This window comes from Castor canadensis, chromosome 15 (assembly GCF_047511655.1).
Source record: "Castor canadensis chromosome 15, mCasCan1.hap1v2, whole genome shotgun sequence".
NCBI classification, from domain to species: Eukaryota; Metazoa; Chordata; class Mammalia; order Rodentia; family Castoridae; genus Castor; species Castor canadensis.
The window spans coordinates 74124871-74148799 of NC_133400.1; the positions used below are offsets into that span (position 1 = coordinate 74124871).

Consider the following 23929-nt stretch of genomic DNA (forward strand, 5'->3'; position numbering starts at 1 on the left):
ATTTTGGGCTTTTTCATTCCTAAATCTTTAAACATAAGATCAGTGATAATGGTAGAGTAATTTTCTTTTCTATTTTGAGCACCAATACGAAACAATTCTCTTTTTCACATAGTTATTATAAGGAAGACAAGAAAAAAATCTGCATTTTCCTATAGACAATATAATGAAATGAATATGAAAAACACTTAGTTCTAAAACAAGGAAATGACATACTGATATTAGGTGTCCTTAGTTGTCAGTGAGGGATACATAATTTAAAATAGAGGATGAGCAATTTTTACTACTAACAATAAACTTCTATTACTAGTAAAAACTGAGCAAAACAGAATTCCACACTATGTACAGTATAGTGTAAAAACTTAACGCCCTGCGTTCTTGTATATTAATTTAAAATGTAGTCCTGCTTAATCTCTGCAAAGGAATTTTTTAGCCAGGAACGCCTACGTGTAAGTGACAGGTATAAAGCAATTTATCAGGCTGCCTGCTTTCTTCTGATGGCTTTGCGGGGAGAGCCCGGGCTCATGATGTCACGAATACAGTTATGAGATGGCTTGGACAGCAGGTGGGAGGCCCTGCCCAGGAGCGCCAGCACGCTGCGGGTCTCCCATGCAAAGGAAGCAGGCACGGGACAATGCCAGCCTCCCCAAGGTGCAGGTCCTCGAGCGAGGCTGGGCTCAGAGCCCTGCGAGGGAACGAGGGGACGCGCGGGGCCCGCGGGTTACTCCCAGGGGCACAGCTCCGCTGGGAGGCAGCCCGGCCAGTGCCCGGCCGGCCAAGAGCGAGTTTTGTCTCCGAACCCTGAGTCAGGCGGGCTAGCGGCAGCGCCAGGCGGTGGCTCGAGCCAGTCCTGCGTCCCCTCTGCTCCGCCGCGCTAGCCCTCACCCCCGCCCCCAGATCCCCGCGCTTCGCGGGCCTCCCCTCCCCCCGGGGTCGCTATGGCAACGGACGCAGAGCTCGGGACTCGGACTCTCCTAGACCGCGGCTCTGCTGGAGGCGCACCGCCCAGCGGCCATGGCAGAGGCTGCGACCCAGGACTGGGACAACACGCCCAAGACCCAGGGCTGCTACAAGATCATCCAGAGCCTGGAGGCCGCTATTGAACAGTTCCAGTTCAACCCCAGGTGACCCGCGGGAGGGAGCCGCAGGGTCCCCGCGCAGTGTCCCTGTGCCCCCACCGCCTCCTGGGGTTCCATTTGTTTTTTCATAAAGTTTTCTCCCTCATGACCTAATCACCTCCAAAGGCCCGCCTCCTAATACCATAAGCTCAAAAATTAGCATTTCAACGTGAATTCTCCTTGGACACAAACAGGCCACAGCAGTGCCATATGCATTTACCAACTTAATTATTTGTTATTTTGTGATCCTTGTTTACAACTCCTCCGTCTCGTAATCCTTCTTTACCCACTCTGCCCTAGTTTAGTTGCTTATTTGGACAATGTAGAGATGATTTTTCTGGGAAAACAGATTGTTCTTTCTAAAAAGCTTTTCCAATCAGGAAGTATGGGGCCCGAGATTAGATACTATGAAACTGAAGCCCATAAGGCACAGTCCTCATGAGTCCAGGCAGGCTGCTTACAGGCATGCCCTCACAGGCACGCCCCTCATACTGAGACAGCTCCTGAGAGAGAGCAGGAGGACCACAGCCGGACTAGACCAGTCATGGGACTGACCCGGAGAGACAGTCCAGCCAAACTAGCTTCCCCAGTTCAACTGTGTTAAATGGCTCAGAGTATGCATGGACCTGGATTTAGTAGCAGCTGTGAAAAGCACATATTGGAGGCAGCCCATGGCAAACACCAGAGGACACAGTGTCTAACCTGTTACTTAGCAATGGCTTCCTGCCCTGGATTCCTTGGCGTAAGCAGTGCAGTAGCTTCCAGACAAAAGGCTTTGGCTAGACTCAAAGGACAGACTGACCTCTCCAGGTACTAAGTTAACATGTGTTGACTGAATCAAGAAACCACATTAATCTTTCTTCACGTGATGTGCTCAGGGCAGAAGGCTGGTGCCTTGATATGAGTGGGAGAGACTCAGGTACTAACTGATATCCTGGAATTTGAGGCCTGAGCCTAGCTGGATTAGGCATGGGCGAGCCAGCAGTCCATGCACCAGACAAAAGTCTAGGTTTGGTGAAGTTTCCATTCTAGTCAAGAACCCATGACAAACTAGACAAGCAAGTGAACTACTCAAGTTAGTGGTTAAGTGCTGAAGAAGAAACAAGAGGGAGAGAAGAGGAAATTGTATGTGGCAAGTGGAGAGGGTGGGAGGTGACACTGGGGTGAAGACCTGCAGGCTTGGCGGGGGAACCATGCATACAAGTGAGGGGTCAAAGTGTGCCAAGCAAAGAGAACAGGAAGGGGCTAGCAGGGTGCCTAGCTGTCCTATGCCCAGCAAAAAGGCTGGAACAGAGTGTGGGGGTGGAAGGTAAGTAGCGGAAGGGAAGCCAGAGGGAAGGGGATTGGTGACTGACGGTGAGGACATTCCATCACTGTGAAGAGTTCAGCTTTTACTTAGAATGTGATAGGAAGTCAGGAAGGCATGGGAACAGAGGTTCCACAGAGTGCTCTTTCAAAAATAGACTATAATAAGAACAAGGGCAGAAACAGGGAAACCAGTTATGGGACTATTACAAGTGTCCCTAGAGAAAGAGGAAAGGGAGAAGCAGGAGTTGGAGGTACTGATAGACAGAGTCATTTCTAGATAATGTTGAAAGTAGGGCTGGTAGGATTCACTGATGGACTGAAAGTCCAGGAAAGGCTCTAAAGTTTCTAACTGGTTGACTGGAAGAATGGAGCTGCCATTAACATTAACCATCACGAGGGGCGTAGGCTTTGAGGGGATATCATGAACTTAGGGACACGGCATGTTAGCAGTGACTATTAGACACCTATTTAAGCTGATAAGTAAGTAGTCGGTAGTTTGATTTTTCAATCTGGGAATAATCAGCAGAAAGATGGTGTGTTAAACTGTGAGGTTTGCCGAGATCAACCAGGAAATGAGTATGTGTACAGGAGAGGTCTAGACACTATGGGGCACATCAAAGTCTGGTGTTCTTTAAAGAGAATAAAAAGAGAGAGATAACAGTATTTTCCTTCTATAACACTGAGCAGTGCACCACAGTGGAAATTGAGTATATCTGATACCATTTCACCACGCTTTCATTAATGAGCATTTGTTAGGATGGAACTATTCCAGGATCCAGTGGGAAGTATAGCTGCACTCCATTAATAAATATGCATGGGTCGTCTCCTATAATAAGTTAACATGTTAATTTCGTATCTAATTTGCTAAAAAACATAATTGTTATCTTCCCAAGACTATGTTTTATGCATACCAACAAACCTATTACCCAGATGAACCATTGCTGGGACTATAAATACGGCTGTGTAGGAACCACTTAGCTAAGTTCTTGTGCGGTAGGTTTCTATTCCAGGCAGTGGGGTTATCGTCTAAAATGAGAGGCATTTGGAATTTGAAGGGAAGCTGAAGAATGAGCCTTCGTACTTCACTCAGATTCAGAGTGAGCCAGCCAGATCTTTCTGAATCAGTCACACAAAATGTTTGGAATTGGGGGGAGGGTGGATCTTGCAGTCACATATCTGTCTGCATCAGAGATTCAGAGAAGGAATCTGCTCTTCCAGGCTTTATGATTTTAAGTGAGTACTTTCTTGGAGTCTCAGTTTCTGCAGATTCAAAACAGGAAAGATACTATTTCTTGTCATTGGAAGGATTACTAGGACAGAAAATCTGTATTACTCCATACGTATTAACAAATGACACAGGATGAGTTAAGCACTCAATACATAGGTGCTACTATTATTTTTAGACACCCAACAGGAGGTATCTATAAAGTTATTGGACTTGACTTTAAAACATTGCATTGTATTATTATTATATTATGGCAGCAGAGGAAGAACTAAAATCATTATTCCAAGTTTCTAAATCATATTCTGAAAAACTACATATTGAGAATAAAAATTATTCACATTCCATAAACCTACCACTTACAGTAGGTCTTTTGCTTAAAATAGGAAAGAATGAAAGAACATAGATGAAAAATGAAGTTAAATTGTAAAAAGCAGACACCTAGCACTGGGGAGGGTAAAGGGCTGCATTTCTAGGCTGGAAGGATAAATACTTAAGCTGGTTAAAATGGTAATGAGGTTGAATATAAAGAAACAGATAAGCTCAGGTGGGGGTTCAGATTTTGTTTATTATATTAGTGTAGTATTCCAGGTTGAGACAGGAAGCAGGAACCTCTTCAGTTATTTGGACAGGTGACATTTCCTCTTCCATATTAAGTATTAAGATGGATTTTTAAGTATAAAAAGTGGGTACAATGGTACAAGAAACTAAGCAGTAGAATGATAGCAAATGCAGGAAGGAGGCATGATCTGCAGGTCTGAGGAGGAGTAAACACGGAAGGACTAGGAAGTTTGAAGTCCCCCGCTCCCCAGACACTGAAATTAAGACCTCTTTGTGCAGGACACAGTGCCACTGGAACTTATAGCCTGATGGTGGCAAAGAGGCTTGCCAGAGGGTGCAACCAATCCTGGTCCCCAGGAATGGCTTGCTCACTGGCTTAGAAACTTGTTGGAAGGTGTAGACAACCAAAGTTCTTTACCTAGCTAGGAGATCCGATTTGTTTGTTGCTGTGTTTCCCCACTGATCTTTACTATTGGGCAGGGAGACACTGAGGCACTGGAGTCCCCTGGGTTACAGACATAGTTCTCCTTGACTCCACTGTGAAACAACAACCCAATCATCCCTTGTCAGTCAGAATCAATCATGTCAGCCAGCAGAGTGATCCCTTTTCCTGCCTTTGGTTCAGTGGCTTAAGGATCACAAAGTGGCCAGGTATCAATCTATTTCAATAAATCATTGTTGTGTTTCTTGTGGAAGTATTCTCCCCTTGGAACCAGGGCTTCCAAACCAGAAATTCCTAAGTTACCAAGACAGGAAGCCATAATTTGGAGAGTGTGTTATTAGGTATATTAATGAGAGATGCCTCTTCTTCTTTTATCCCTTGAGTCCTGGACCTATGGCTGTAGGAGAGATAGCACCATATACTGACTCAAAGCATATGCTGCACCCTGTAAGACACACCTGCGCTCCTTCACGGATTTGTCTCTCAGCTCTCGTAACTGAATCTTCAATAAGCTATTCCACTTTTCTAGTAAGCCACCTACTTCTGGATAATAGTTGTGAGATAAGACCAGGCATTCGCACACTTCTTTTACTATGAAATAGATTCCTTGACCAGAAGAAATGTTATGTAGAACACCATGATGGTGGATAAGATGTGAGGTAAGTTTGTGCATGGTGGTTCTGGCAGGTGCATTATCATATCCGGAACGTATGTTCATCCCTCTGGAGACGATGGAAGGATTCAATGTTATCAACCTGCCACTAGGTGGCTGACCATTTACTCTCATCTGATTAACTAGAAATATATGTATATAAGATATATTTACACATATATGCATTCACACTATTTGTATATTTATGCACATATATATATTTTTTAAACCATGCACTTGTACCAAACTTTCCAATTCTATTCCATTGTCTCAGGGCATTTTCTAGCCTGTTCCTTTTCTACATTTAAAAATAATCTTTTTTGAAACGGAAAACTTGACTTCTATCATCCTCAGGACATTTATTCTCTTACTCTGTGTGCCTGATCTTCCAACCACCATGGCTGGCCCCCTTCTCTGATGCCACCTCTGTGCTGCTCCTCTCGTTCCCTCACTGATCTGCACCCTTAGATACCAGGCCTGCTGCTAGCTTTCTCTGTATGGTTCTTAACCCTTCTTACCCCATGCAGTTGACATTGACCTCCACTTGAGAAAGGAAGAGAACGGAAGGAAAAGTAAGATGGAAAAGAAGGTGATTATGAATGATTTTGATAGGAAGAATTGTGGGGAGACTTAATCTCAGGCCAAGGATGCTTGTCTGAAGTGGTAGAGCACACTTGCTAGCAAGTGTGAGGATCTGAGTTCAAACCCCAGTACTGCCCTTCCCCCCAAAAGACATTTAACAAGCATTTTGAGGTGGAGGAAGGAGGAACAGGAGCACTTTCTCTTTCTCTCTTTGGTGGGATTGGGGTTTTCAACTCAGGGCTCTGTGCTTGCAAAGCAGGCACTCCACTGCTTGAGCCACACGTGCAGTCCATTTTGCTTTATTTTGGAGATGGGGTCTTCCAAATTTTGCCCAGGCTGGCCTTGAATAAAGATCTTCCTAATCTCAAGTAGTTAAGATTATAGGTGTGAGCCACCAGCGCCTGGCTGCAACAGGATTTCCTTATGCAGCCCAGTCTGTCCTTGATCTCATGATCTCCCTTCTGGGATTACAGATGTCAGCCACCATACCTAGTTATAAGCAGTTTTTGAAAGGATTTTCTGGGTTAGATGCTGGGTCAGGACGGTGCAATGTTCAAGATTTCCTGCTACTGTCCCATGGCCCTCGGCAGAAGACAGAAGATTCCTAGGTCAGAGACAAAGGGCCTTATCAATACACAGTAGTCAGAGCTTGTATTCTCCCTGCCCCCAATTCCAATGGAGGTGATGCAAAAGACCCATCATCGTTGCCCATACACGAAGCATTACATGAAGAAGAGAAGCCCTGAATTTGGGGAATCACTATTTTTATAGTAAGCCTGCTCCTTGGTAGGAGGAAGACATTATCTCATCCATCAGGGTTGCTTACTGCAAATGTAACTCTAAAAATGGCCTGCAGAGAGAGTGGCCAGGGCTTTGCATTCTTGACATAGCCAAAACCAACATGAAGGGCGCCCAGGGCCCACGGAGAGTGCCTCTTCCGATGTTCCTGTGTTAGCGAGGGAAAAAAAATGCAAGCTCCTAAAATGAGTTAGATTGAATCTAAAAAACAATTTCTTCTGGAAAACACACTAGAAATTCTCATTGAAATTCAGATGCTCCATCCACACCCAGATAATGCTGTAGGCACAGTTTGTCATCATTATAATATTGATGAGCATGTGGAAGGTTTGTGAGAATTTAGTGGAATTAATTGGAAATCATTACTTTGAATGTTAAAACATTTTCAATTTCAAATTAGTCTCTCTTCATGGAATATTGCTATCCTTGCGTACTTTTCTCCACATATGATGAAAAAATTGTGATGTTTCAAAATATCACAAGACAGTAGTGATAATGATCTCCATACCACCCATAATAGGTAATATTCCTTATGGGCTTTAAAGAGCTTCTAAATATTAATGCACTCAATCCTTACAGTAACCTCATAAAATAGGCATTGTTGTTTTCTGTAAGAGGAAACTAAGGCACAGAAGGGTTGAGTAATTTCCCTGAAGTCACATGCAAGAATATCAGGATGCTCTGTGCTGTGGTTGACAGAAACTGCGAACGGTGGTACATTTATTACGTGACGTTACGGGGAGGCCAGAAGTATGATAGTTTCCAGAGGTAGTTAAGTCAATAGTTGAACATAGTTGCCAGTCAAATTTATTCCTATCTTTGTTGAAAGCTTATTGTCTAGATACTGGCTTTACCCTCTGGCTAGTCCCTTTTGTGGTCATGGGATGTCTACCCTTGGCCATTCCTTCTACACTTGACTACGTCCAGAGTCACAGAAGAAAACTCTCCTGGTGCCTTCAGTATGGGAGTGTTAAAAGCATTCCCCAAACCCCCAATGGACCTTTCCTGATGGCACCGCACCACAAACAGGTTCTGTGCTCACCCTTTGTCATTCTTTGCCAAGAAGAATGGGATTGTCATGGTGAATTTGGACCGGACAGGAGTTACCTTTGGCACTGAGAACATAGTCAACCTCCCCTGAGTTCTCTGAGACCACATCTGAGGCTCTGCGCAGCAAGCAGTGGGAGGCTGGGCGGTAGAGGGTGTGGGTATCTCTGTCAGAGTCCTCAAAGCTGGTTAGCCTATGAGGCCATGAGAGAGACAGACACTGTCTTTAGAACCTTTGTTCAGTGATTGTCTTTGGTCTTTGGTCCTCTCTCTTTCTTTCTTTCTTCTTAAAAAAATCTTTTTGCTAGTAGATGTTTTAGAAACAGAGTTGTGGTAAATTTGATTGAGCTGACAGAGAGAATACATCCAGAAAACTGGCCTTCTTATTACTGTTTGAAACACCTGTCCATAGAGAACTGTGGAAGGAGTGTACAAAGACCTGCTCCTGGTCCATTCAGATGTTTCCAGAACAGGGCTGACAATCAAATACAGGATGATGGTATGATTATCTTAAAGAAGAAAGTCTCAACCTTTTTGACTTCAGGACATCTTACCATTCATAAAATTTCTGGCCACTTCAAAGAGCTTAGTTCAGATAGATCATATCTATTTGATAGTTGCCATAGGCAACATTGAAAAGAAGAAATTAAATACATATATTCATTCACCTAAGATAATGATAAATCAATTACATATTAATACAAATAAAAAGTAACTGTTTTCCAAGACCAAAATTTTAATAAGAAAAGTGTCACTATTTTTTTTCAGATCGCCTGGCTTAACGGAAGACAGCTGAATTCTCATGGCTGCTTCTGTAATCAGCCTGTCAAGCAGTCACATAACCTGCAACCACTGGAAAACTCCACTGGAAGTGCATGAGAGTAGCGTAATGAAAAAGACGAAATGTTAAGAGTATTACGAAAACTGTTTTGATCTTGCGGGTTCCCTCACACCACACCACTGTCTCAAAGGATTCTGTTGGATATGGCCATGCGTAATTTATAATTGCTTCTAGAAGAAGCACAGTTAGTAACAGTAGTTAAGATAGTAAAAGAAAATCCTGAACTTGATGAGATTTCAGAAGAGTAGAAATGAGGTGAGACTCAGTAGAGTTACCTTCCACAGTCCAGAGAATCTGACCATCAGGCAAGAGCCCTCCTGAAAATCCGAAGCACTGTTGGCAGAGTGGATAGAGTGGCAGAGTGTCTGCCTAGCAAGCATGAAGACCTGAGTGCAAACCTCAGTTCCATCAAAAAAAAACACACAAGCATTGAGCACATCATCCAGAAGTTTCTTCACTGTGCCAGTCCCTAAGAATACTCTAAATATAATCTGACTTACCCAAAAATGTACATGCTTGCATATTTCTAAGGGCGTATATGACATAAAGCAGATTTAACCTCTTTTTTTTTTCCAGACTTAACATTTCAGATGACTTAAGGATTGGCTTTTTTACCTCAGACCATGCTTCCCAAACGGATTCTAGTGAAATTTTGCAACTAAAAGAGTTGACTTCATCTACAGAAAAGTTATTACAGGTAACTCAGGATTTATTTTTAAACATCTAATTTTAAACATCATTTGTTTTCATGTGTCTTTTATTGACAGTATTGAAGGTTTTAAAATTTTTTAAGTATTAATATCCACAGCAGGGTGCTGCTGGTGGCTCGCACCTATAATCCTGGCTAGTCAGGAGGCAGAGATCTGGAAGATCGAAGTTTGAAGCCAGCCCCAGGCAAGTAGTTCATGAACTCCTATCTTGAAAATACTCAGCATGAAGATGGGCTGGTGGAGTGGCTTAAGTGGTGGAGCACCTGCCTAGCAAGCATCACACCTTGAGTTCAAACCTCAGTACTACCAAAAGAAGAAAAATTGGTATCTTTGACAAATTGAACTGAATGACAGTTGTGTTTTTTAAAGTTATTAATAAGCTACAAATTATATTTATGTCATACTTACATATATAAACTTGTTTAGAAATGTTTTTGATACTCTTTATTCTTGTGATATCTGTGAGCACTTCCTATTTAGGGTACTATAAAATATTTTTTAATATAAATGAGTATAGAGAATAATATACTGAATAACTCTGTATCCTATCACACACTTTTGTCAAATCTTGACATTATATCATATTTCCTTTGGTTTCTTCCTGATTGTAAAGGAATAAAACATTTCATATGCATCAGATATCAAGAGTGATTATTAAAAACCCTAATCAATAAAACTGACACATATACTAAATCAAATGCTCTTGGGTACCTTGCTTTTAGTTTTTCATTTAATATACCTTAGAAATCATTCCACATCGGTACATGAACAGTTTCCTCATAGCTGGGCATGGTAAAGCATGCCTTGTAACCCCAGCACTCAGGAGGCAAAAAAACAGGAGGATCACAAGTCCAAGTCCATCCTGGGTGACTTACAGAGGCCCTATCTTAAAAATTTAAAAAGATAAAATTAAAAGGGGTCAGGGATGTAGCTCAGCAGTAGAAGATTTGCCTAGCATGCATGAGACCCTGAGTTCCATCCCATCACCACAAAAATTGTTTCTTCATTTATTTCACAAGTACATCATGTCACAAAATGTTTATCATATATTTAGCTATCCCTCTATTGACAGACATTTTGGCAGTTTTTAATCTTTTACTGTGATGAGTAATCCTATACATACTCATGTGCCAGTAAATCTGTGATGTGAATTCTTAAAAGTGGAATTTCTGAGTCAGAGGATATGTGCATTAGTCATTTTGAAAGATATTTTGCCAAATTGCGCTGCATAGAGATTGTACCAATTTGCTTCACTAGTAGGTTTTGAAGACATCTCTTTCCAACATACTTGCCAATTTATTGTCTTCTTTTATAAAGACAGTTATCAGAAAAGTTTTATAATTTTACTCCCTTATAACTAGGTGATGACTAAGTTTTGGTCAGTAGGATTTAGGTGGTAATGGTACGTGACCACTTTGGGGAACCTTTTATTAACATGCACTCCCTGTCACTTCCTGCTCCATCCCTCCATTCCCTCCTTCCACCTCTCTCTGTTCCTCATCCATGACCTTATCTAATCCCAATCAGCTTCCAACAGCCCCACCTCTAAACACCACAGTCCAATTAAGTCTAATGTCTTGCACTGGGACATTGAAGCTCCAATAAGCGCTTCAGACAAGACAAACCATAGCACTCCATTAGCATGTTTTAGTTTGCAAATTGACTGTCACTTTGGAAGCCTAAGATCCCATGAGATGGAATTAGTGGAATTCCCCAATTCCACCACATCTGAGAGGTAATCTTAAAAGCGGCTCAGGTTCTGAGTCATATGCTCAGAACCAAGGAATGTGCTTGAATATTTTCACAGAGGGCTTCACTCTACAATAATCCATGTTTTCAATTTTTAGATGATTACATCTCTTCACGTGGATTTTGCATTCCTCAAGGAATTGCTTCAACTGAAGTTTGAGGACCGTCTTAAAGAGGAGTCTTTGAATATCTTCACTACTCTATACGACAGGATCCTAGGGATAGAAAAACATTACCAAGAGGTACGCATTCTCTAGTTTTCTGTTTCCATACGTGGCTTGATCCTCTTGAACCGAGATCTGTGCTATAGTTTTGAATCTGGTAATTTACAAGGGCAACTTAGTACTAACTGCTTTACTGTGTGTTGGCAACTTTTCAGAGTACTTTGTATGTGAAATCATTATTCCTCCCACTATAAAGCAGGTATAAATAGTCTTCCTCTTTTACAGAGAAGGAAGTTGAAGCACAGAAAGGTTAACTAACTTTCTCGGGGTCACCAGTTATACAGCAAGGGGTTAGGCTACTTGATGCTTGAGTTCTTGCTCGTCATCACATTTTTTTACTTTATTTATGCTTTATTGGCTCTGTAGGAGCCAAAGACGAAAACTGCTGCTTCAAGGAATTCCCTAAAATCTTTGGCACGGTGACATACTTATCTGTTATTAAGAACAGGCGTCAATATTATTTCTGGGCTATAAAACAAGACTATACTACCATGCTTTAAGTCACTGAAAATCTTAAAATGGAAATCCTGTTACCCCTGATCTACAGATAAAAAAATGGAACTTGTAAGGCTAAGTGCAAGATATGTTCAGAGGACAGGCACAATATTTAAATTCAGTCTTTCTAGACTCTATTTTTTGTTGCTTACACTCCATACTGGAATCAGAATTGATAACAGAATCAAGAGCATTTTTTAAAAATGCTTTCATTTTTCACCTAAACAGATAAAATCAAATAATCTGAGTGATTAATGTGAAAATGACCCTACTTTACAGATTAACCACTCTAGACTTTTCTTTATATTTATTTATTTATGGTGGTACTGAGGTTTGAACTCATGGCCTCACACTTGCTAGGCAGACACTCTACCCCTTGAGTCACTTGCCAACCCTGATTCGTGTTGGGTATTTTTGAGATAGGGACTCTCAAGCTATTTGCCCAGGCTGGCCTCAAGCCATGAGACTCCTGATCTCTGACTCCCAGTACAGGATTACATGAGCCATATATTTATGTTTGTGGCTCATATATTTATTTTTGCAGTACTGGAGATTGAACTCAAGGCCTTGCACTTATTACACAAGCAGTCTATCTCTTGAGTCCCACCTCCAGCCTTTTTTGCTTTTGTTATTTTTCAGGTACAGTCTTACAGAAGTGATCAACACACCTGACTTGCTCTTTAAGATGGGGTCTTGATAACTTTTTTTGCCCAGGCTAGCCTTGAATGGAAATCCAGCTCCATCTCCCATATAGTTGGCATTAGAGGCTTAAGCCTCTGAACTTGACCCTGGATTTATTCTCTTGAGCATATCCCATCCAAAAGTACAAGGACCAGAAGGAGCTATGAACCATAAGTAGATTTTACTACTCTCACCAGCCGTCCTAGGAAGGCACTAAAAATCTTTAGCTGATGTGTGAAAGGAAATGAAGTGTTCAAATTACCCATATTTATTTTATTCATAGGCTCTGTCTATTGCTTTTGGTTAAGTGTAAGTCAGAGTTAAATGTGTTATAAGAACAGGAGAAATGGTTATAAATTGAAGTTCTCAGGAGATTGTGGTGACTTTTTTTTACTGAGTTCCTCTCTAGCAGGTTTGAGCTGTATTTGGAAACACATTGTGGTGCTTATTGCATTTATTTTCCCTTTGCAGAATGAAGATAACATGAGAAAATCCTTTCAACAGCAGCTAACTGATGCCATAGCTGTTATCAAAGGAATGTACCAGGTGGGTTTCTGGTGCTGCCAAGGGGAGGGTTGATTTGAGTTCCTGTTAGTGCAAGGAAGTAGGGCTAGTCCCAAAAGAGAGGTCACGGGTGGCCAGTAAATCCCAGTGGATGAAGGCTGACCCTCAGTGAAGTGACTTTTCCAGTGACAGATGGGGACACTGGTACTTGCCAGGCACAATGCTTCACTCTCTGACACAGTGCGAAAATTCACTCTTTCAATGAATTCTTTTCAGACTTAGTAAGGATCTTGTGTTTCTTTTTGTGCTTATAACTATAATTTCACTTTTCGTTTCAGTATACTTCCATAAATAAAGATTTTATATTTGTAGCTAAATGCACACTGATCATATATCTCTTTTCATAGCACTTTAGCACGTGTGTGCTGAATTTCGTCACTGCACAAAGTGTCTCTGCTCTGTGCAGACTGTAAAGCCTAAGTGAGGGCAGGATGGTGTGTCTTTATTACAGATGTGGCCCTGCCTCTTAACACTGTGCTTGACTCTTAATTGACCTTCGGCTAATAATTGCTAAGTGAATGAATGATGGCCTGTGTCTGGTCAACACTGGTGTTCCTGGCTGACAGTCATCCCCCTCAACCATGCACTCTCTCCTCTCCTTTTTTTCCTCACAGAAACACTTATAATTTTAAAGAAGCCAAAAAAGCTAGTTGTTTTCTTTCCCAGCTTCCTTTTCAGATATGGCATAGATATGGGTAAAGTAAGGCCCCTTACCACTGGGACCTGAAGCTAAGTAGACTGTTGAGGTTTTGGTGGGGAAGTAGTTCTTCCTGATTAAAAGAAGCCCTAGTAGCAAACATTCTTTCTTCCTTGCTTGATTTTGTTGCTTCCTTCTGATGTTTATGGTTGCTTCAGCCAACTTCAAACCAGGGACAGAGGTACATTAAACATGCAGAGCTGACGAATGAGAGGATGGAAAGCAGGGGTCTTGGTGACACCACTGAGCAACTGGAGTGCCCCTGACTTGCTCTGCCTCTTGCCCTTTTATTTTGTAGGATAAAAACCCCTCATGTTTAAGCTAGTTAGTTGTTACTTGCAAATGAGAATGTCCCAGGACCAATTACTCTGTCAACAATCTTTGTGACACTTTGCTCAATTGTGTTTTCAGAGGTGGCTGCAATACTGTAGCTCACTCACTTGCTCTTCTGTGACATTACCTTGTTTTCTCCCACGCACAGGAAATCAATGTGAGTCAATGCCCTGTATAGCTATCTTTATCTCAACCAGCAAAACCCCTTGTTCCTTCCTATTATTGCTTATACTCTCTCTACAACAAAATTAGAGATAAGGGCAAAATAGTTTCTGCTGGGTATTGAGGGGGGGAGCGGGAGGGGGTGGAGTGGGTGGTAAGGGAGGGGGTGGGGGCAGGGGGGAGAAATAAACCAAGTCTTGTATGCACATATGAATAATAAAAGAAAAAAAAAAAAAAAAAAAAAAAGAGATGGGATCTAATTCCCTATTGTTTAGTTGGGGCTGGCCTTAGCGACTTGCTTATAAGCGAGAATGTGAGGAAGAGAAGCTGCAGAACTTCTAATTGGGTCAAAAGAAGCCCTGCTGCTTAGTCCTGGCAACTTCAAGATGTTTGCTGTCTGGATTCTCCCTCTCTGAATCCAGCTGCCATTCAGGAGAAACCCAAGCCATATAGAGGGGCTGCCTATGGGTTCCAGGCTCTTCTGAGCCCAGCCTTTGAGTCATCTCAGTTCACCAATCAAAAATATGAGTGGAAGCTGGGCCCGGGTGGTTCACACCTGTATCCTAGCTGCTCAGCAGGCAGAGATCAGGAAGATCGAAGTTCCAAGCCAACCCTAGGCAAATCGTTCACGAGATCCTAGTTTGAAAATACCCAACACAAAATAGAGCTGGGGGAATGGCTCAAGTGGTAGAGAGCCTGCCTAGCATTTGTGAGGCCCTGAGTTCAAACCCCAGTACCACTACCACCAAAAAAAAAAAAAAAAAAAAAAATCTCAGTGGAGAAGCCTCCAAAAGGCCTGCAGCTGCCAGCCAGTTAGAATCTCCACCTCTGTGGCTCCTGGTCTTAGGAACAGAGATAAGTCATCCCTGCAAGTCCCATTCTGACTCCCTGACTCTAGAATCCTTGAGCATCACAGTTTGTTACGTTGCTATTTTGGGAGAGCTCTGTTATGTGATGGTGATATCTGCAACAATGTCCTTATGCTTACATCCAATTTCTCAATTAAATTTGTGGGGTTGATTACTTTTCTGGTGGTTTTCTTCTAGCACAGAATAGCATAACGGCTTAGAGTTGCATAGTGTATGTTTTAGTGCAAGCGCTGTGGAGTCAAATGACCTGGGGTAGAATCTTGGCTTTGCCACTTCATTGTTACCGGACAAAGTACCCACCTCACAGACATATAGTCTAAGGGTACAATTGACTGTTGTTTGTAAAGCTTTTAGAATTGTACCTGGCCCACGGATAGAACAATCTAATGAGTTAAAATAACTGAACACCTTAAATATTTATGGTGGTCCTTGGTGTCTTTTTCTGCCTTTTTGTTGTCTTATCTTAGTATTTCAGCTTATGGCTATAGATATGGTAAGGTACTCTTAAGACATCTGTAATTATTATCAATATTTTATTATATTCATATATATTACATATTTATATGAAATTGTCATTTTGAAGCCCAAAAGGTCAACTACCAATTTTGTATGATTTGGCATAATAAACACAGTTTTTTTTAATACAGTTATTTCAACAAATGAAAGGCAGCAATAAACTGCATGAAATACTAGGTTAAACAAATTGAGAAAGAATACATGAAAACAATTCCATTTACAATAGCCTCAAAAAAAAATCAAATACCTAGGTGTAAACTTAACAAAGGATGTGAAAGACCTCTACAAGGAAAACTATAAACTCCTGAAGAAAGAGATTGAGGAAGACTATAGAAAGTGGAGAGATCTCCCATGCTCATGGATTGGTAGGATCAACATAGAAAAAATGTCTATACTCCCAAAAGTAATCTACATGTTTAGTGCAATTCCCATCAAAATGCCAATGACATTCATCACAGAGATTGAAAAATGTACCATTAAACTTATTTGGAAACACAGAGACTGTGAATAGCCAAGGCAATACTCAGCAAAAAAGGTCAATGCTGGAAGTATCACAATACCCGACTTCAAACTATGTTACAAAGCAATAACAATAAAAACAGCATGGTACTGGCACAAAAACAGACATGAAGACCAGTGGAACAGAATAAAGGACCCAGATATGAAGCCACACAACTATAACCAACTTGTGTTTGACAAAGGAGCTAAAAATATACGATGGAGAAATAGCAGCCTCTTCAACAAAAACTGCTGGGAAAACTGGTTAGCAGTCTGCAAAAAACTGAAACTAGATACATGTATATCACCCTATACCAAGATTAACTCAAAATGGATCAAGGATCTTAATATCAGACCCCAAACTCTAAAGTTGATACAGGAAAGAGTAGTAAATACTCTGGAACTAATAGGTATAGACAAGACCTTTCTCAATGGAACCCCAGCAGCACAGCAACTAAGAGATAGCATAGATAAATGGGACCTCATAAAACTAAAAAGCTTCTGCTCAACAAAAGAAATGGTCTCTAAACTGAAAAGACCACCCACAGAGTGGGAGAAAATATTTGCCAGTTACACATCAGACAAAGGACTGATAACCAGAATATATAGGGAACTTAAAAAGCTAAATTCTCCCAAAATTAATGAACCAATAAAGAAATGGGCAACTGAACTAAACAGAACTTTCTCAAAAGAAGAAATCCAAATGGCCAAAAAACACATGAAAAAATGCTCACCATCTCTAGCAATAAAGGAAATGCAAATCAAAACCACACTAAGATTCCACCTCACCCCTGTTAGAATAGCCATCATCAGCAACACCACCAACAACAGGTGTTGGCAAGGATATGAGGAAAAAGGAACCCTCTTACACTGTTGGTGGGAATGTAAACTAGTACAACCACTCTAGAACAAAAATTGGGAGGCTTCTTAAAAATCTAAACATAGATCTGCCATATGATCCAGCAATACCACTCTTGGGGGTATACTCAAAGGAATGCAACACAGGTTACTCCAAAGGCACCTGCACACCCATGTTTATTGCAGCACTATTCACAATAGCCAAGTTATGGAAACAGCCAAGATGCCCCACTACTGATGAATGGATTAAGAAAATGTGGTATTTATACACAATGGAATTTTATGCAGCCATGAAGAAGAACGAAATGTTCTGAGTGAGGTTAGCCAGGCCCAGAAGACCAAAAATTGTATGTTCTCCCTCATATGTGGACATTAGATCAAAGGCAAACACAGCAAGGGGATTGGACTTTGATCACATGATGAGGTGAGAGCACACAAGGGAGGTTATGAGGATAGGCAAGAAACCCAAAAAAAACCAAGATAGCATTTGATGTCCTCAATGCAAAGGATCTAATGCAGAAACTTTAAAGCAACTGAGGCCAATCAGAGAAGGGGACCAGGAAGTAGAGAAAAGGTTAGTTCGAGAAGAATTAATTTAGAATGTAACACATATGTACAGGAAAGCAATGAGAGTCAACTCCCTGTCTAGCTATCCTTATGTCAACTAGCAAAAACCCTTGTTCCTTCCTATTATTGCTTATACTCTCTCTTCAACAAAATTAGAGATAAGGGCAAAATAGTTTCTGCCTGGTAGCAAGGGAGTGGGGGGGAGAGAGGGGATAGGGAAAGGGAGGGGGTAGGGGGAAGGAGGGAGAAATGACCCAAACATTGTATTCACATATGAATAAAAGAAATAAAAAAATACTAGGTTGGAATGTCTTTAAGTAAGAAAAATTCATCTTCACATAAATTAAGCTTTGTATTTGCATCTTTAAGTATCCTTAATTTATATTTTGTTTTTCACAATTTCTGTATTGTCCATGTGTGAGAGTCTGATAAGTATTGGCTCTCACGAGTGCTGGCTTTTATTCATGATATGTGTTTTACTTTGAGTTTCATAATTTTTGACTGTGAACTCATATTTCTGTGAGAATTTTTTGAAGCCTGGAATGGAGGTAAGTTTCTTGAGAGAATGTTGTGGGTTTTTTCTGTGAGACTCCCGGGTCTCTGACCACTTTAGCTTAATTCTCAGCTTGAGGTATTTTTTGGACCACTCAGATGTATGAATTTGAGAAGCAAACTGTGAGGGCCACCTTGTGGTTATAAATTTTCAGAGTTTAAAAAATTTTTTCCTTCCCTGTTCTTTTTTTTTTTTTTTTTCCCAGTACTGGGGTTTGAACTCAGGGCCTTAATCTCGAGCCACTCTGCCAGCCCTATTTTTTTGTGATAGATTTTTTTCGAGATTAGGTTTCATGAACTTTTTTGCCTGGGCTGGCTATGAACTGTGATATTCTGATCTCTGCCTGCTGAGTAGCTAAGATTATAGATATGAGACACCGGAGCCCTGCTCTTCCCTGTTCTTAGAGCCAGTTTCTCCACAAGGAGCCATTTCCAGTGCAGGTGGTAGGAGTGGGTTTCCAGCTCATTATAGTCACTTCCAGTTCATTCTTACACCAAAAGGCTAGTCCTGCCCCTTTGGTGTCCCAACCTTAATGGGGTGGTCTCCTGTTATTTAAAGTTGACACTTTGAAGAGGACCTAGATGTCACTTCTCTGTGGCTTGTAAAGAACTCGGAAACCAAAGCTCAAACTTACCCAGTTTAGCAGTGCTCTGGAAGTAAAGGCCAGAGTATTCTGTGTGCTTTGCTGAGTTTCTGCATTCACTTAATTTTGGTCTAAGTAGCCCTTACTTTCTTGTCAGCTTATAGCTGCATTTAATCTATCTTCTCCAGAATTCTTGTTGCTTAAAGGAGAGTAATTCAGAATTCCATGACTGATTAAAACATTCTCTTATAGTTCTTTGTGTCTTCAATAATTTCTGAGACTCTGATATGTCGCTAATATATATCAAATATTCAAAAAATGTGGTTGAGTAATGAATGTTACTCTTCATATATACTATTTTTATTTCTAGGAGTGGGAAGTCCCAGAAGCATTAAATTCTTCTATCCATCAGTTTTTCATGGATATGCTGGTTAAACGTGCTTAACTTACCTGTGCTTAGTTGCCTTATCTGATTAAAAAAATGTTTATATTAAAGTTATTTGGATCTTCACTTTGGTTTGTTGACATGGCTTTGATGCCTGACCTCACGAAGCCTTTCTAATCTGGGCCACACAGTGGTTAAGACTTAGTCAAAAGAATGAACAAAAGAGAGTAGGAAATTCAACCTAAGTATATATTTTCAGCAGAGGACAAGCGTAAGTGACTCTCGACTGCCCTCTGGAGACCAGTTAAGGATATAGGCTTTTCTCAACTTAGAGCAAGTTTCTTAATCTATTTAACTTATAAATAATTTTGTGTTATATTATAGTACTTTATTTGCAAACAAGAAAAAAACATTTTAAACTATATCTTACTTAGGTGATTTTGGTTTTGTAAATATGTTATCCAGAGTTCTGATAAGCAAAGAGAAACTAGGTATTTCTAATACATAGGGATTTAAGAACTTATAAAACTCTTAGAAAGAATGAAGGCGTAAAAGTCAGGAATACCATAACTAGCTTTCAAATTGATCAGAAATTATTAGACAATCATTCCTTGCATATCTTTCTTTTCCATTGATTTTTGATATTTTCTTCTTCATATAACCCTGAGACTCAATTTGATAATTTCGCTATTAGTGGCTCTATATTAGAACTACCTATTCTGTGTTACAGTGCTATGTTTTTTGTAATGAATATTTTTAGCATTATAAACTGTGTGTGTGTGTATGTGTTTTTTCTGGGAATCAAACCCAGGACCTACCAATAAGCTGCACCCCTAGCTCCAAATATCTTTCAACATTTAGTAAATTTAAGACTATTTTCATTTGATCTCTCTCTTACATTTTTCTTTGCTTTTTTTCTTTTTTGGTGGTACCGAGGTTTGAATCAGGGCCTCACGCTTGCTAGGCAGGCACTGTACCACTTGAGTCACTCCACTAGTCCTTCTTTGCTTTTTATTGTTGCTGATAAACTTCTACTTCAAAAAAAAGTCTGCTTTTTTTTTGCATTTTTATTGACATTTGATTGACTGGAAATTTATTCATGAATTTTGAAGAAATCATATTACTTATAATGCCCAATTTTTCTGCCTAACAATATTATCTTGGATTATTCTAGATTCACTTTGTCTTTTTTTGTGTATTTCAACAAAGTTTTATAACTTTATGTAGGCTGTATACATTTTCCATGCAACTAAGTTATTCCTATTACACTTTATTTCTCTAGAAAATGTAATTTTTGTCACATTTTTATTATTATTATTAGTGTATATTGAAACCATTGGATTTTAGTCATAAATGTAATTTGTACAGCATAAAATTCACCACTGAAAGTGTACAACTTAGCTGGGCATGGTTGTGCACACCTATAATTTCAGCATTCTGTGGGGCACAGAGGCAGGACGATTGAAAGTTCTAGGCCAGCCTGGGGTGCACAATAAGATTCTGTCTCAAAACAGAGAACAAAAAACAGTGGTGGTGCATGCCTGCAATCCCACCTACTCAGGAAGCCGAGGTAGGAGGCTCTCGGAGACTTTGAGGCTGGCCCTGGGAAAAATCACAAGACCCTGTCTGAAAAATAACTAAAGCAGAAGGGCTGCAGGCATTGCTTAGCAAGTGTAAGGCTCTGGATTGAAACCCTACTACTGTAAAAAAATAAATAAATAAAAGCTCATAGTACATTTGCTGGGTTGTGCAACCATCAACAAAATGTAATTTTAGAACATTTTCACCACCCTCAAAAGGAAACTTTATCCATTAGCTCTACTTCTAGATGTCTCCTTGCCTTGTCAAAGGGAAGAGACCAAGCACCCTGATAAGGCGGGAACAGAAATGCAGTGGGGGCGCGCTCTCAGTTTGCTGCATCAGGAAAGGCGACAACTGGCTTCCCATCTAACTTCTGGAAAAGAGGAGAGTCCTGTGACTGTTGTAAAACTAAAGATCTGAGCCAGCCTGAGAAGCTACTTTGCAGAGAAGTGTTAGATGAAGTTCAGATGAGTGGCATGGAGTTGGTTTTCAGTCCATACCCTTTGGCAGGGAAGATAATTTCATTCTGCTTTAGCATTTGGAATATTCTCACTTCTTGTACATTGCTGAATTTAATTGGATGTTATTTTAGATGATGGTCTTTCAGCTGCTTAAAGAGAATTTTAATCTGAGCATGGAAGTGCAGGCCTGCAATCTTAGCACTTGAGAGGTAAAGGGAGGAAGATCACAAATTCAAGGTCAGTCTGGGCTACATAGTTGGCCCCTCCCCCCTACACACAGAATTTTAAAGAGACTTAACAGCTCTATGCTATTCTTCATCTTAATTAGATGCTGAAGATTTGTCATACATTTGTCAGTTTCTTTCCTTGTATCTAACCCAGTTTTGCACGTGGCAGGTCCGATCAATATTTGCAGATTTGGGGCTGGTGGAGTGGCTCAAGCAGTAAGAGTGCCTGCCTAGTAAATGTGAGTTTAAACCCTAGTGCTGCAAAAATAAATATTTGCAGATTTGTCTTTGCCTGGCTTTTAGTATACAAGAAGTTTCTGTGGATGATATAGGAAGGGGGAGGAAGATATACACCATTGTTCAAAAGGATCAGATGCTCTCATGGCCCCAGAGTACTTGAAATCTAACCACCTTCTCCTTCGTTAATGCAAATGCTGTTCAGAGGGCCAGGAATTTATCTCCTTGGTCTGTGCTCTTTTACTTTGTTTTTTGGGTTTTTGTGTGTGGAAAAAAAGCTAGAAAGCAAACGGATCCTCATTGGAACTGTCTGTTGGGGGGAAATTTAGAAGAGGAGAGGGGGTTGGAGAGGCAGATTTTTAAACTGAAAAAGAGCAGGGGAACAGGTGTGGTGTGCGTCTGAAATCTCAGCTACTCAAGAGACAGAGGTCCAAGACTGGCCCCAGGCAAAGGCACAAGACCCTATCTGAAAAATAAACTAAAGCAAAAAGGGCTCAGGGCATGGTAGAGTGCTTGCTAGCAAGCAGGAATCCCTGAGTTCAATCCCCAGTACTGCAAACATAACAAAATAAAATATTAAGATAATAAAATAAAATTAATATTGCAAAAATGATACAGAGGTGTAGAGAGAACCTAGGACCTGGACCACTAGGACCTAGCACACACCTATACCTCCAGTTCCTCTTTTTCTCTTGGGTGGCATCAGTGGCAGGGCATTAGTTAGAGACACATGAGTGACAGTGCTTGGACACATTTCCTCCTCTTCCCCTGGCAGACAGTTAACGATAGCAAAAGTCATTATCACTTGTTGAACTATTTACTATGGCCCAGACATGTGCAAAGTTCTCCACGTACCTCATCATATTCGCTATTTTTCAGTAAAAGGAGTGGAGCTAAATCCTGATGGATTAGAGAAAAAAAAAAGGCAAGTTTTCAGATCTAAGTTTTGGTTCAACTGTACCTGGTATTCTTTCACATGTCATCACTCGATATTTGAAGAACACTGCCATTCATATGTCTTCTCCCTTTCTGGCTGAGCTACCAATTCCTTAACTGCTCCTTATATGAGAATTCCAGACTCCCCAACGTTTTACTTTTGGTGGTACTTTTGGGGGTTCAACTCAGGGCTTCATGCTTGCTGGGCAGGTGCTCTACCACTTGAGCCACTCCACCAGCCTCTCAACACTCTTCTTAAAGCATCCTCTTGTTGGTCAGTGTCCTCCTAACATATGGGATAGATGTATAGCCAAAGCCCCACCAATGTCTCCCTAATGACTTTAAGGAAACCGAAAATCCTGGGAACATAAATAAAGCTAGCATTCCTTAGTTTAGTTATATGTCATGAGGGAGCAAGAGGAAATTGCCTAAAGCAAACCTCTGGCTGTGTTTTGGGTTTTTTTATTTATTAAAAAGGCTTGCTGGGCACCAGTGGCTCACTCAGGAAGCAGAGATCAAGAGAATCAAGGTTCAAATCCAGCCTAGGAAAATAGTAAGACCCTATCTTAAAAAAACTCATCACAAAAAAGAACTGATGGAATGGCTCAAGGTTTAGGCCCTGAGTCCAAACCCCAGTACTGTACACAAACACACACAAAAGGCTTTCACCATGTTGCCCAGGCTAACCTCTAACTCTTGGATTCAAGTGATCCTCTTTCCTCATCCCTTTCATGTAACTGGGACTAAAAGCACACACCACCAATCTTTATTTTTCATAAAATTGACAAAATGCTATTGACAATAATATTTATTTTTAAAGTAGTCAGGATTCATAGATTTTTAAATCATAAACTAAGTATATGCTCTGTTTCAAACACAAACTTTATAAACATAAAGGTATAGAAATGTAAGCATTAAACTTGTAGTTCTAACACAGATTATTAGCAGATAAAATAGCTATTGCTGAAAAAAAAATCCATCATGCAGGACAGAAGAAAATGCAATCATATGGACTTGACAATTGTGATTGGCCTTTTAAAAATGTGTGATATTAAAGCACAGCTGGCATCAATTGTATCATCATAAAGCCAGAGAATATTTTTGTACAGTTTTCTACCTTCCGAGAAAACTTCCTGACTATCATTTTTTGGAAGAAGGGGAAATAGTTGTAAGTCAGCTTCAAGTATTTTCCCATGACATCTTCACCATTAAATAATGATCATCAAACCTCTTCTTTGATAACCTCAAGGAAGTCATTATGAGCCATTTCTTGTGTTTTTTTTTTTTTTGCAGAGGCTGAGGCCTTTTTTGCTAATGTAATTTTTAATTGGTGTATATTAAATTGTACACACTAACAGGTTTCATCTGGACACTTCTGCACATGCATATAATGTACTTCAATCATATTCTCTCCTCTATTTCTTATCCTCCCTTTCTTTGTCTCTTTCCCTTCTCCTTCCCCCTCAACCTTCCTT

The 23929-nt window shown here is 40.5% G+C and overlaps 1 protein-coding gene across 1 annotated transcript in view; it reads left to right on the forward strand.

Moving 5' to 3' along the window:
* Positions 1 to 2308: 2308 nt before the first annotated feature.
* Positions 2309 to 23929, forward strand: part of C15H10orf67 (chromosome 15 C10orf67 homolog) — an 84816-nt gene continuing 63195 nt past the window's right edge. The window contains exons 1-4 of the mRNA XM_074055416.1: positions 2309 to 2424; positions 9145 to 9265; positions 11126 to 11269; positions 12899 to 12973. Coding sequence (XP_073911517.1) covers positions 2309 to 2424; positions 9145 to 9265; positions 11126 to 11269; positions 12899 to 12973 — 456 coding nt within the window. The remainder of the gene's footprint in view (positions 2425 to 9144; positions 9266 to 11125; positions 11270 to 12898; positions 12974 to 23929) is intronic.